Here is a 12,567-nt window from a genome sequence, read left to right as displayed (position 1 = left end):
CAGATGCTGGGAATTTAGATATATTTGCTCCCATCTTCTTTCCACCTGGCAGCTTCTCTAGACAATCCTAATGTGCTCTGCTGGTATCCCAGCTTCTCCAACTGAGTCACCTGACTCCTTTCACTTGCTGGCCACTTGCTCTTCCCAGTCCTTTGGATTTTTTTTTTTTCATCATAATATTCTGCAAGTACTTTGCATATCTTGGGGGAATGTCCTGTATTTTTAAAAAGAACCTCAGACTTAAAAATCACTGATTTTTATTGCCTATTTGGTAACATGTGATATCTGTCCTTTTGAATTATTATTTAACTAAAGTCATTGTTTAAACCATCTTCATATCTTACCTTCATGTTTCATGCATATTACAAGGATCAGTTCAGTTCAGTCACTTAGTCGTGTCTGACTCTTTGCAACCCATGGACTGCAGCATGCCAGGCTTCCCTGTCCATCACCAACTCCAGGAACTTACTCAAACTAGTGTCAATTGAGTCAGTGATGCCATTCAACCATCTCATCCTCTGTTGTCCCCTTCTTCTCCCACCTTCAGTCTTTCCCAGTATTATAAGTATAAGAGATGCATTTTAAAGTATAGGTAATGTTATCTAAGTCTTATATATCTCACTGAAGCACATAGGATTCTGTTTAGATAATAGCTGCTCAAGAAAAAGAAAAAGACAAGGTAGGAAATGGGCTTCCTGTCCTTTTTCTGACATTCACAACAGCTTGTGTGATAGCATCTACAGTCTCCCTTCTGATATCCCAGGCATTTCCTGAGAGATATGCTGATTCAGAAATCTGTAAAACAGTATAAAGCCAACCCAGCCATAGAAAATTAAGTTTTCCCTTGACTTAATTAACATAACCTCAAACTAAGATGAGCAGAGTTCCCAAGATACAACAAAAAAAACCCACAGTATTCATAAGATGGCCTTTTGAAAGAAGCTTTCTTTGGCACTTTATCTCTGCCAAACATTGTGCTGGATGCTGGGGATATGAGATGAATGTAATCGCCGTGGCTTCTAGAAGGTAAAAGCCTTGTGGATGGAGACAGGCAGGGTGTATGAGGTGAGAGAAAGACGGAAAGAGGGCACCGGAAGGGGAGTTAGCATCATGCTTCCTGGGGATGTAAGCCCTGCACAAGGGATTTGAAGGGCCTCTTAGAACAGAAGTTGAAGGGTGGTTATGAAGGAGGAGTCTTTGTGTGTATACAGCAGGGTGGAGTGCTTGAGGAATTTCAGGGAGCTGTTTATGATTAGAGCATTAACTAGGAATGAAGAAGAGTCAGGGATCAGCCCAGAGAGATAGGCCTGAGCCATTTCCTGAAGTGAATCCCTGACAATACAGAGGGCTGGGATCCAGGCATAGCACAGACTGAAAGAGATCCCTAGATGGGAAGTGACTGCATTCAGATAAACCACGGAGAGCCAGGTAGCCAGCCCTCTGAGGGGGCCCAGCACCATTACTGAAAGGCATGTCAGCTGTGAGCTCTGGTCTGGTGGCTGCTCCAGTGTCAGCAATCATGTGTCACTCCCCTGTGCTCCTGACTGTCAGAATTCATTTTTTCCCCCGCTGTTTTCTTTAGAGAGTCTCTGGACAAGCTGTCCCAGAGAGGGCAGCTTCTCAGTGAAGAAGGCCACGGTGCTGGGAAAGAAAGCCGCCTGTGTTCCCAGCTCCTCACGAGCTATCAGAATTTACTCCGGATGACCAAGGAGAAGCTCCGGAGCTGCCAGGTGGCCCTGCAGGAGCACGAGGCCTTGGAGGAGGCGCTGCAGAGCATGTGGTCCTGGGTGAAGGACATGCAGGACAGACTGGCCAGTGCAGAGGGCACCGTGGGGAGCAAAGACGCCTTGGAGAGACGGCTGTTACAAGTGCAGGTACGTGGGGCGCCAGCCTGAGGCCTTCCGAAGACTGCTGGATTAGACTCACCGGTATTTGGGGTGTCCCTGGTGGCTCAGATGGTAAAGAATCTGCCTGCAATGCAAGAGACCTGGGTCTAACCCCTGGGTGGGGAAGATCCCCTGGAGAAGGGAATGGCTACCCACTCCAGTAGTTTTGTCTGGGAAATCCTATGGATAGAGGAGCCTGGTGGGCTACAGTCTGTAGGGTCACAAAGGGTCGGACATGACTGAGTGATTCACACACACACATGCACACACGCAGGTGTTTGAGTTAGGTCCTCATCGTTCAACAGTGAGCCTCCTCAGGATTATGTGGGCAAAATGAAGAAAATGGGCAAAAAAAGGATTTGGAGGGATTGTTTTTCTCTTCAGTCAAGAAATACTTTTGTTCTAATAGCTTTAAAATAATTTAAAAAAATTAGTAAACATTTTTAGCAAACATTGTGAATAGCTACTTTACTCCAAGCGCCATGCAAGTTGATTAGAATATGGAGACAAAAATTAGTTCTTGCTTTCTAGAAGTTCCCAGTTAGTGGAAGAGATCAACCTGTAAATTGTTACTTTCAGTGCAGCCTGTATGGAGGGGCCGTGAATGAAGTACAGAGGAGGCCACAGACCAGCCTGCAGTCAGTGAAGTTTCCTTTGAAAGGCAGATATTACCCAGGCAATGGAAATAGGGATCTGTCAAGTTTTGGACAAGGGTGCCTTCCTTTTCAAAATGACTTCTCTTTACTCTGATGCAAAAGTCAATAAAGTTCCACTTCTAGGCTGTGGTCCAAAGTTTTCCAGGAACTTAAATCAGAGTTTGTCTCTGACTTCCAGACTCCCGGACTTCTAATATTTAAGTAAGGTGTTATAGGGCCATAGGGTCCAGAGTTTGATATTGTCATTGTTGTTTAATTTTAAGGTAAGGTATGCCTTAGCTTGATTCTCATGGGAAACAGCACATCAGAAGGTTTTAGTAATCCTGCTGATGATTATTCATTCTTCCTTCACAGGAAATTCTCCTGATGAAAGGTGAAGGGGAAGTTAAGTTGAACATGGCCATTGGCAAAGGGGAACAGGCCTTGAGAAGTAGCAACAAGGAGGGTCAGAAGATGATCCAGACTCAGCTGCAGACCCTTAAAGACGTGTGGGGTAACATCATGGGCTCCTCCATCCATGCCCAGAGGTACAGAGCCTATTTTTAGTGTGTCTTTGCCTGAGTCAAACCCAGTGACTTAGTAAAATGATGGAGCAGTGCTGAAGGTATCCTGTAAGAGAGTCACCAAGCATGTTATTTTAGATAGCTGTATGGATGCCTGTCTCTGCCTGATTGAATTTTCTGTAACTGCAGTGGCTGGTTTTGTTTGCTTGCTTGCTTTGTGTGTGTGTGTGTGTGTGTGTGTGTGTGTGTGTGTGTGTGTAATATTTACATCTCCCATAACATCTCTCATGGAATCTGGCACACATGGGCTTAATCAGATACCTCCTCTAAATTCATCAAAGAAAGAATATGTCTTTAATAACTTAAACAACTTTAATAACTTTTTGCTTTTTAAGGAAAGTTAAGTCATTGGCAACTTTTGAGCTTACATACAAATGTTTTCCTCAACTGAAGTAATATCCCTGACAGTGGGGTTGTAGAGATGTTGGGAGAGTATGGGATCACCCCAGTGATGGCCTATCCTGACATTTAGAGTAAGGCCAGGGGAACCAATGTCTTGCTATGTGTGAACACCTTCACATGAGCAACAACCAGACCACATAACCCCATTGCATTAGACGCTGATGAGAAAATAGAGAAGATTCTAATTGTTACACAAGGTGGTGTTGTTGTGTTACATTTATGATTGAAAGACTTTCATCTTCTTCCCTCTTCTCAGAGGATCTACGAATAATCTGACTGGCTGGTTGGACAAATGACTTTCAGTCAGTATTATACTAACACACATTCCAGAAGTCACATTCTAAAGGTTATATGTACTGTTCAATCGCTGAAGAAGTATGTGCTCAAAATGATCTTCATAAATAGATGAACAGAAGATTAGAGCTCATTGCAAAACAAAATAACACTCCAGTTACTCACTGCAGTGTAAACAGTGAACCATGGTGACAGCTAAAACTTGCGGAGTTGTGCTTTGTTTTGTTCCCTTTGAAGATGGAGGGTAGGTGGTAACTCCAAAGAGTCAGCAGGATTTTGAATCTTCATCACAACTCATAATGGTCAGCAAAGAAAAAAAAAAAAATCAGATTCCATAGTTCTATTATTCTATAGATCAGACTGCTGGGGCATGGACTAAACTCCCCAATGCTTGGTAACAGGCCAACTTCATAAAAGTGAATAGCAATATGTGTGAATATTTTCCGGATGTTAGAATAAGATGTTAAATACAGGAAGCGGATTTAAATCCTTGATTCTTCTCTTTCAGCGAGGAATTAACTTTGGAAACTGCATTTTGAGCAGTAGCAGTGCTCAAATTATTGTGCTGAAATAATGAAACAAAGTAGTTTTTGCTCTCTCAGTGCTCAAAAGCTAGGGTAGGGTACATTCAGAAAAATAAATAAATAAAACCAAGCCTCTGACTCAGATTGTGTTCCTAAGATGCTGTGGACTGTGGAAGAGAGTAGGGCTTGGATGGTGTCTGGAGAAGTGAGATGGATTTGGACTTTCCAGAAAATTATTTGCAGAAAGAATAGGGCTTTAAGGCATATATGATGAGGTATATATTGGTGCAAAGGGGAAAATTTGAGCAAAAGAAACAATTTAGAAGTACATGCACCACAGATATAATAACTTCAGGATCATAGAATTATATGCAAGGGACAGTGGGAGGGGTCACTGAAGATGAGTTAGAATAGTTTGTAAAGCTAAATGTTGGAGGTATTTTAAAAATGCCAGTTTAGAAAGCCTTTTAGTTGACTATCGGGAGAGGTTTTGACTTGACTGTTAACTTACGTGACTGTATTTCTAATATTATTAGCACATTGAGCCTTCATCCCTTCACACATTCAACACAGAAGCACTAAACATTATACATTATATCTGCAAGTGAAAAAATCAATCTAATTATGTCATTTACCCAAAAGAATACTTTACATTTTGTATTCCATCATCTTTAATAGGATAAACCAAATCCAAGAAAATACAGAATTAATGTATATTAAATAAAATTTAACTGGTGCTCCCGGGCTGATATTTTGACAATGTAACATGCATATGTGTCTATTCATTTAGGGCAATTAGCATTTGGAAGACAAATCTCCAGATGCATATGCGACTAAGACATCTTCAATTTTTGGCATAAATTTATTTTTATTTGGAAGAAGCTGTGTTGTAGGTCAGAAGAGTAATGTTTTCCCTTCACTTGAAAACAGTGTTTTCATCACTTACCATACCATTCAGTAAAAGAGCTTACATAGGTGCAGTGCCCTCATGGTTGGTTTTTAGTAGAGATGTGACGATAACTTACTTTTGTAATATGTGACATTGATTCTAGCACTTTAGAATCTGTGATTAGCCAGTGGAATGACTATCTAGAGTGGAAAAACCAGTTGGAGCAGTGGATGGAATCGGTGGATCAAAAAGTAGAACATCCCTTGCAACTACAGCCTGGTCTGAAAGAGAAGTTTTCCCTCCTGGATCACTTTCAGTCCATTGTATCAGAGGCAGAAGACCACGCCGGAGCCCTGCAGCGACTCACAGCAAAGGCCAGGGAGCTCTACCAGAAGACTGAGGATGAGGCTTTCACGGATACGGCTCAAGAGGAGCTGAAAACACAGTTTAATGACATACTGACCGTTTCCAAGGTTAGTGCCTTATAGCAAAGGAAACACGTCAAGGTTCAGTAAAGAATACACTGTAGGTTAAAGTTTAGGGGAATTGGTGTGGAGGTTGAGGGAGGCTGAAGAGGGAGGGGATATATATATAATATATACATAATATATATATTATATATACATTATGTGTATATCTACACATTATGTATATGTATATATACACACGTATATATACAGCTTATTCGCTTTGTTGTACAGCAGAAACCAACATAACATTGTAAAGCAATTATTCTCCAATTAAAAATTTTAAAAATAGAAATAAAACATGAAACTATATCTGTAGTGAACAGATATCTTACATAAAGGGTCATTTCTCACCAATGGATGCCCATGAATTTTTCTCTCTATGCAATTTTGGGATGATTTTTTATTCTTTGTTTTTCATCCAGCTCCACTCAGAACGTTAATCAACCCATTTCTTTTCTTTGTAAGACTGTCTGAGGCTCAGTTGTCAGTTTAGAGTTCTTTTGCTTTTGCTGCCACTTATATTTGTTATGTTAGGTGCAAGTCTATTCACCTCCCAGATTTCAGTCATGTACCAAGTATTCTATTTCTCATTTTAGTAAAACATTCATTTTTCTGTTCTCCAAGAAATTGGCTCCTTCGTGTAATATGAAGATTTTCTCTCAGTTCTATCTCTGAATCATTACTTTCCTCCATGACTTTTCTTTTGCATGTATGTGAGAATGTTAAAGAAAGTAAGGAAGAAGATTTTTTCCCTCTCTTGCTTCCTTTGGGGAAATCTTTGTATTATTAGTACTACAGTTTTTAAAATATGTGTTAGTTTATCTTAATTTTTATTTTGGTAATGATTAAGAGCTATGACTTCAGTTACAAAGACCTACAAATTTGAATTCTGGCTTTGACGCTTTTTCGGATGTATGACTTTGGGCATGTTACTTAACCTCTGTAACCTCTAAAGGTCTTTTCTCATAATATAGTTAAATAATATTATCTATATCACATAGCTGTTATGAGGATTAAATGAGCAAATTTATTTTAAGTGCTGAGCAGAATACTGTACCCATAGGCAACACAAATAATTTATTGAACAATAAGAACAGTGATAATAATAGTAATAATTAAGTGGATTATTAGTGAGGGATGTTAGTCAACATTCATTAAGCATAGGTTTTTATTCTAAGCTAGACCAAGGAAAACTTAAAGGAAAATGATTGCTTCTTCACAGTCTTTCAGTCTAATTAAGATTCGATTTTTTTTCATTTTGAGATATTAGACATAGAGAAAATTCAAAAATAAGAAAAAAATCTTTTAAGATCATTAAGACACCTGCTGCCTTGTCTGATTTCAGATTCTGAATAATGATTACTGTTAAAGTACTCTTCTTTCTCTACCAGGAGAAAATGAGGAAAGTAGAAGAGATTGTGAAAGACCATCTAGTGTATTTAGACGCAGTCCAAGAATTCACGGATTGGCTCCATTCAGCAAAGGAAGAACTTCATCGGTGGTCAGATATGTCAGGAGATTCACCAGCCACCCAGAAAAAATTATCTAAAATTAAGGTCAGAAAACAGACGGATGGTATAACTGCGTTGGTTCTTGGGTATCACATTCCTGTGATGAAGATTCTGTGGATAAGTTTATTTAAAATATTTTCGTCCTGTTTTCTATTAGTTGGCATTTATTACCTTGTACCTCATGAATCAAAAATATAAGTAGGAGGAAAAAGGAAATTCAAAACATGGTACACTTGCAAGGAAAATGGACCACTGTCCATGGATGCTTCTGTGCGCAAATGTGCTTATTATTGTAGCATCAAGGCCTACGAAATATGCACCAGATTAGGCTGACAAAATGAGATACTATTTTCTAGCACAGTGGAAGAAAAGTTTATAAAGTAACTCGGTTAGAAGTATTTGAATAATTCACTTGTTTTATTCTGTTTTCTTAGCCAACAGTATGACAACATAGTAGAAAACAGTCATTTTAAGAGCATTAAAATAGGTTCCTGCTTATAAGGTCTACTTTTAAAAAAAAAGAAGTTCACATATCTGAGGGAGCTGGAACAAGTATATTTCTATTTACTTGAATATTAAATTGCATTAATTTCCTGTCTGTGGAAGTAATAGATTTTAATCTGAGAACCAGGAAATGGTGATATTTTCAATTGTTCAGTTGTACATGAGGAAATGTTGGAATACATAGTATAAATGGGGTCAGGAATAGAAGACTGGGATTGTATTCTGATACCTGAAAATCAGAACATAAACATACTCTTTGACGATAGTGACAATAACTACATTTTGAAAGTTTACTCTTAAATGTTCAGAAAGCATTATCTTATCTAAATCTTACTACGACTGCACAGGTTTTAAATGAGATAACCACAGAAAGCCACTTCTAAAATTCTTATTACCTGTGTGATTCCATAAAACGCTTTGCTATATTCTTCACTAATATTTTGATTTGTTCCTCCATTCACTCACTTCTATCCATTTATTCAATGAAGGTTGTACAACCTTCAAGGAACCTGAAGTGTGGGAAGGAATGAGGATGCACAAACTGATGCTTATAAAATCATACAGCAAATGTAACCCTAGCTCACAAGTTCAGGCTCTAGAATCGGACCTTAATGCTACATCTTATCCCTACTGCTTTTCTTAGGGCAAGTTACTTGATGTCCTCAAGCCTCAACCTCTCTCTTCATCGGTAAAAATCAGAGTAACAATAGTACCTGCCTCAAAGAGTCATTTTGAGGACTAAATTAGATCATGTGCCTAAAGTATTTTAGCAGTCCAGGAGCTAAGTCATAAATTTGTATTAAAATTAACAAAAATAATGGATACATAAATATATAAACATCAGAATAGATTCTGTAGAGAAATCTATTCTTAGCAAGAAATACCACTATTTTACCTAATTAGCAATACATAAGTTTATCTTGTTATCTTTTAGGGTATTTGTGTGCTTTAAGCCTAAAAGTTGCAGTTAAATTGTTGAATTTCTAGTGAGGTTCTCAAAAGTAAGAAGAATAGTAATAAATGAATGCTGTATAAAGGTTGTTTTGAGCTTTCAGCTTAAGTATGTCTGTGAATGACTTATTTTAGTTACTATAAAAAATATGTAGTTAACATGCTGAAAGTGAAAGTAAAAGTGAAAGTCACTCAGCTGTGTCCATTTCTTTGGGACCCCATGGACTATGCAGTTCATGGAAATCTCCAGGCCAGAAAACTGGAGTGGGTAGCTGTTTCCTTCTCCAGGGGATCTTCCCAACCCAGGGATCTAACCAACGTCTTCTGGATTGCAGGCAGATTCTTTACCAACTGAGCTATCAGGGAAGCCTGCACACTGAACTATTTCATACTTAAAATATGTCATATGAAAATATTAACATATTGAGGTATTTGAAATTGAGGAGGGCTTATTCTTTTGTTGTGATGGGTTAGCTTGATTCCTAGTGGAAGAGAAGTGTCGTTTAAGCCACCACCTCGGGGAAGAAGATGGAAATGGGGTAGAGACAAGAGCAGAGGACAGTTCTGCCACAATCCTTGTTCACTTGTCTTGATGTCAACTTAGGAAAAAATAAGATTCACACCTTTATAGGAGCAATACACCACAGGTAAACATTCAAATGACTATCAAAATAGTTTCACATATTCTAACAACGCTGGATTTCAGGGTTCCCCTTTAGTCTGTTTCAGGATGTTGCAGATTCCTCAATTTACTTCGCAACAGACCTTGAAACTCACAATGCTAATTCTCTACTATAATAACTTAGGAGGGGGCGGATGAATTGAATCCGGTTCCTTGTGGCACACTTGCTAAAACTTCCTAGCAGGACAGGGTCCCCCTCTGTACACATTTGGAAACTTGCAGGCCAAGTGACTCAGAGCCTCCTCGGTTGCCATGGTGATGTTCCATTACAGGAGCTGATGGATTCCAGAGAGATTGGTGCAAGCCGCCTAAGCAGAGTGGAGTCTCTGGCCCCTGCCGTGAAACAGAACACGACTGCCAGTGGCTGTGAGCTCTTGCACACGGAGATGCAGGCCCTGCGTGCGGACTGGAAGCAGTGGGAAGACAGCGTTTTCCAAACGCAGACCAGCTTGGAGAACCTGGTTAGCCAAATGGCCCTTTCGGAGCAGGAGTTCTCAGGCCAAGTGGCTCAGCTGGAGCAGGCCCTTGAACAGTTTAGTGCCCTCCTGACAAGCTGGACTCAGCAGTTAGCCCTCCTGGAAGGCAAGAACACAGATAAGGAGCTGGTGGAATGCTGGCAGAAGGGCAGGGTAAGTTGGCTTCCTGTGTCTGCTGGGGGATTATGCTAAAATGTTTGTTTGCCTTTCTTTATTGCTAAACAACAACAACAAAAAATTCCTTGCTAACTAAAAACATGCAACATTCATACTTGGAAAAGTAAGTATTAATCTAATTATATTTGTAAAGCTGCTCCATTTCCTTTTTTCATAAGTCAAAGTACTGTAAAAATACAGACATAAGGGAGAAAGAGGTTTTCTTTCATTTTACCGTATGAAGCGTTTACTGATAGTGGGAATATTTTACTTTCATTCTTATGATGTAAGAGTTTGTAATGTTGTTTTCAGCTATTCAGTCTGAAAACAGTGGCCTGTGGGTACAGGCATAAATAGACAGAGAGTCAGAGCTGTTTTCCTGCCAGGGAATTATTTCCAACAATTAAATGATTGAATTCATAGCTTTGAAAGAAATGTTTGGTAATCTCCTAAAGCACAACTAATAGTTTTCACCCTGATTAGCTCTCCTGTGTGTGGATTTGACAGCTGTGTTTGAATTAATCCGTTAACAGAACTCCTAGTCATGCTCGCCAGTTGCCTTGTGAACTTTTTTTTTTTAATAGCCGCCCTTTCAGAATGTGAGGAAGGAAAGCATAAAAGGAAGAGTGAATAATGGGCAGAAGCTTGAAATCTTTCATTCTTTTACTGTTAAATAATATCTCAGAAAACCTTTCGATATGTGCAGTTTTAGAGTGCTGTGAATCATAGATGTCCTTAAAAGGAAGTTTAGTAAACTTCCCTGTTTCTATTTATGTTATTCATTTCAAAATATCTCCAGCTAGTAAGAAAGTCTTGCAGTATTTCCAACACTGTCTCAAGTCAAGTATCTGAAACAAATATAACACCCACAAAATAAAATAAAACTTTATAATCATCTCTTATACTATTTAATTTATAATGTTTCTAGGATTTTTGCTTGTTTTCTCGCGTTTCCTATCCTTTAGGCTTAAGCTCTAGAATAAAGCACAGAAAGTAGTTCTGTAAAACAAGGAGAAGGAAGTCAGTAATTGTCCCATGTGGTCAATATTATTCACTTCATAATCATCTCTTCACAAAATAAAACTTCATAATCATCTCTTATACTATTTAATTTATAATGTTTCTAGGATTTTTGCTTGTTTTCTCGCGTTTCCTATCCTTTAGGCTTAAGCTCTAGAATAAAGCACAGAAAGTAGTTCTGTAAAACAAGGAGAAGAAAGTCAGTAACTGTCCCATGTGGTCGATATTATTCACTCTGATATAAAAAAATGAATTATTATGCTTTAGTTCTTTTGTGTTTCCTTTTCTTTCTCTTCCATTAATATGATGAATTTTTTTTAAAGAAAGATTTGGTTATATTTAGATTGAATTAGTTTTGAGCTATCATTTTTATTCATACTACTAATGAAAGTAATCAGTGAAACCTATAAAAAAATGCACATGATAATGTAAAGAGAATATGAACTGTTTTTTTTCTTTTGCTTTAGAAGTCCAGTTACCTTGAAGTTTGTTTAAACAAAGAGATAAAGGTCATAATGTCTTCATGCAATAGATACTTTGTTCTTTAAGTAACACTTGTGACAAATAACAGAAATAATTAAGGAATGCTGCACTTGTGACCATGCAAAACACCGACATTTTGGGTTGTACATAATTTAAAGAAATATCCCAATCACTTTTCGAAATACTGTAGTAGCCAATACATAGAGGTATGCCTTAGGTGGTCATAGGAATGTAATTCAGAAAATTAAGAAAAAAAAAAAACATACTGGAACTGCTTAATTTATTCAAAATCACTGAGCAAGAAAAACAACCTTGAATTTCCATACTGATTTTACATAACTTGTATATAGTACCTTGACTTAAATTCAAGAGCAAAAGTTAAGACTCTCCTCTTCTATTTTTGGTAGACAACTGCATGGTAAACTAAGATAACATTTCTCCATGGATTTTACCTGAGAGTGGCCTTTTTAATTTTCTATTTAAAAGAGGACAGGTTTGGCACATTTATACTAATGTTAAAACAATGTTAACATTCCTTGGAATCTCAAGAAAAGAATATAGATTATTATTTGTGCTGGTAATTCAAAGTTGCCAGCCCTTTGCTTAGCTCTACTTCCAGATTTGGCTCCAAAGTTCATACTTTAGATGATAATACTACATCACCTCCCAATATTCAGAGTTCCTTTTATTTTTAATAATGATATTTTAATCTTAACACAGATAACATTATGCTGTACACCTTAAACTTAAACAGTGCTGTATGTCAATTATATCCCAATAAAACCAGGAAAAAATAAAAGATAAAAACATAATAAATTTTCTCACCACGCACAAAAAAGGAAATGGTAATTATGTGATGGGATGGAGGTGTGAGCTAATGATCTAGTGATGATCATTTACAATATATAAATGTACCTTATCAACACATTGTACACCTTAAAAGCTAGGAAAAGCTTTTAATTTTAAAAAATAATGATAATACTTCCATGACAATGGATGCATAGGACATTTTACAAAATAATGGATTTGCCAAGGTTCTTTGACATTGTTTTGCTGTTTGTTGGAGGTGGGGATTGTCATTGTTGAAAATCACAGTAATA

General features: G+C 37.9%; 1 protein-coding gene across 33 annotated transcripts in view; it reads left to right on the top strand.

Annotated features, from left to right (window-relative positions):
* SYNE1 (spectrin repeat containing nuclear envelope protein 1) overlaps nucleotides 1–12,567 on the top strand; it is a 492,315-nt gene that overhangs the window by 225,930 nt on the left and 253,818 nt on the right. For all 33 annotated transcript variants that reach the window (XM_060419830.1, XM_060419826.1, XM_060419828.1 and 30 more), the window contains 5 exons: nucleotides 1,583–1,874; nucleotides 2,897–3,069; nucleotides 5,378–5,687; nucleotides 7,076–7,240; nucleotides 9,605–9,961. In XM_060419830.1, coding sequence (XP_060275813.1) covers nucleotides 1,583–1,874; nucleotides 2,897–3,069; nucleotides 5,378–5,687; nucleotides 7,076–7,240; nucleotides 9,605–9,961 — 1,297 coding nt within the window. The remainder of the gene's footprint in view (nucleotides 1–1,582; nucleotides 1,875–2,896; nucleotides 3,070–5,377; nucleotides 5,688–7,075; nucleotides 7,241–9,604; nucleotides 9,962–12,567) is intronic.

Source organism: Ovis aries, chromosome 8, assembly GCF_016772045.2.
Source record: "Ovis aries strain OAR_USU_Benz2616 breed Rambouillet chromosome 8, ARS-UI_Ramb_v3.0, whole genome shotgun sequence".
Taxonomy (NCBI): Eukaryota; Metazoa; Chordata; class Mammalia; order Artiodactyla; family Bovidae; genus Ovis; species Ovis aries.
This window is presented reverse-complemented; position numbering and strand designations above follow the sequence as displayed.